At 37.6% G+C, this 1580-nt stretch overlaps 1 protein-coding gene across 1 annotated transcript in view; it reads left to right on the forward strand.

Moving 5' to 3' along the window:
• Window positions 1-1580, forward strand: part of tenm2a (teneurin transmembrane protein 2a) — a 272924-nt gene that overhangs the window by 248366 nt on the left and 22978 nt on the right. The window contains exon 18 of the mRNA XM_037675395.1: window positions 1230-1349. Within this exon, the coding sequence (XP_037531323.1) occupies window positions 1230-1349 (120 nt within the window). The remainder of the gene's footprint in view (window positions 1-1229; window positions 1350-1580) is intronic.

A 1580-nucleotide genomic window follows, 5' to 3' on the forward strand; every position in this document is an offset into this window, starting at 1 on the left:
AGAACTGAGTTGGTGTGTATGTGTGAAGCTGGCAGTGATGGTAGTCATGTAACTAAGTTAGCGCGTGTGAACGGACAGGCACAGCTCTACAAGTCATCAGCTTGTTGTACTGTATGTCAGCACACACCAACACATTTCTAAGCTCTCTGTTTGCCATGTCTGAATTACAAAAATACATTTTTATGTTGATAAATTGCAACCAATGTGCCAAAAAGACTAAAAGTTAAAATCCTGTAACATATCACCTGTGAAATTGTTTTACCATCTACAAACTTAGAACATCTGCTTTACAAAATGGAAGAAGATAGCCAGTTGCCCCACAGCTATAGAATAAAACCTATTTTCTATGTGAAGATTGACTGATCATTACACCATAACAATGCTCTGAGGTGTTCATATTCTGATACTAATAAGATATGATTCGATGTCATTTCTAATAGTAATGAAAATTATCTTACAATGTAAGATAATCTCTCTTGTGCCTATCATGAAATATAATAAAACTTCAACAGTTTGCGTGTTGTTTGTAAACCATCAGTCATCTGAATTAAAATCTACTATTGCAAAAACTCATCAGTTGAAAGCTTGAATACCAAGATTTACTGTATGAGTGTCAATTTATTTTACAAAATGTAATAAGCAATAATCGGTACATTAGCCTAAAAAGACCTGTCATTTTAAAGGCACTGTTTTGTTTTTTTGATGTTTCTATAAAAAATGAAATTTGCGTTAATAAATGGTGATATCCAACTTTTGTACTCAACTACCCAGCTGTTAAAAACCAGATGCAGGCATGCCAAGATTCTCATCGATCTTTCCATTTGCTGAGTTTTCAAAACGCTGTCCATGGTGCTCAATTTTCTCTACTGATACCGTATTAACTACGACGAAGGAAATAACTCATCAGAGTGAAATATTTAAAGGTTATCCGATGTGCATCAGTTCCCTTGGATGCAGGCGCTCATGATGACGCACGCTCAGACGTGCACATATTCATTGATTTTTGTCACGGTTTGTTTACGTGATTGACACATACTCGTCCCGATCCTGGCAGCTGCTGATTGTCTCTAATTAATGAACGACGGAAGACCAGAGCACAAAGTGAATGGGCAAATTGGGTGATTTAAAGATGGCAAAATTAATCCAATCAGATGATGGGTGGTTGGTGGGAGAGACTGTGGATGGATGGACAATCGCTCCCTCACTGTGTCTCTTCTGTCCTCTTGCAGCTTGGCATCACTTATCCGGGGTCAGGTGTTGACGACAGATGGAACCCCTCTGGTGGGGGTGAACGTGTCTTTTGTCAACTATCCCCACTACGGCTACACGCTGACACGGCAGGATGGAATGTATGTACACATACAGCACTCTGATGAAAATCGGAAACTACCTCACCACATAAACCTTGTTCTTAATTAGATTAGATTAGATTAGATTACATTACATTACATTAGATTTCATTAGATTACATTAGATTACATTAGATTACATTAGATTACAAATCCTGTGAGAAAACTAGACTGTTCAATTCAGTTCAGTTTATTTATATAGCACCAAATCACAACAGAAGTCATCTCAGG

This window comes from Nematolebias whitei, chromosome 4 (assembly GCF_014905685.2).
Source record: "Nematolebias whitei isolate Nwh7 chromosome 4, NemWhi1, whole genome shotgun sequence".
NCBI lineage: Eukaryota > Metazoa > Chordata > Actinopteri > Cyprinodontiformes > Rivulidae > Nematolebias > Nematolebias whitei.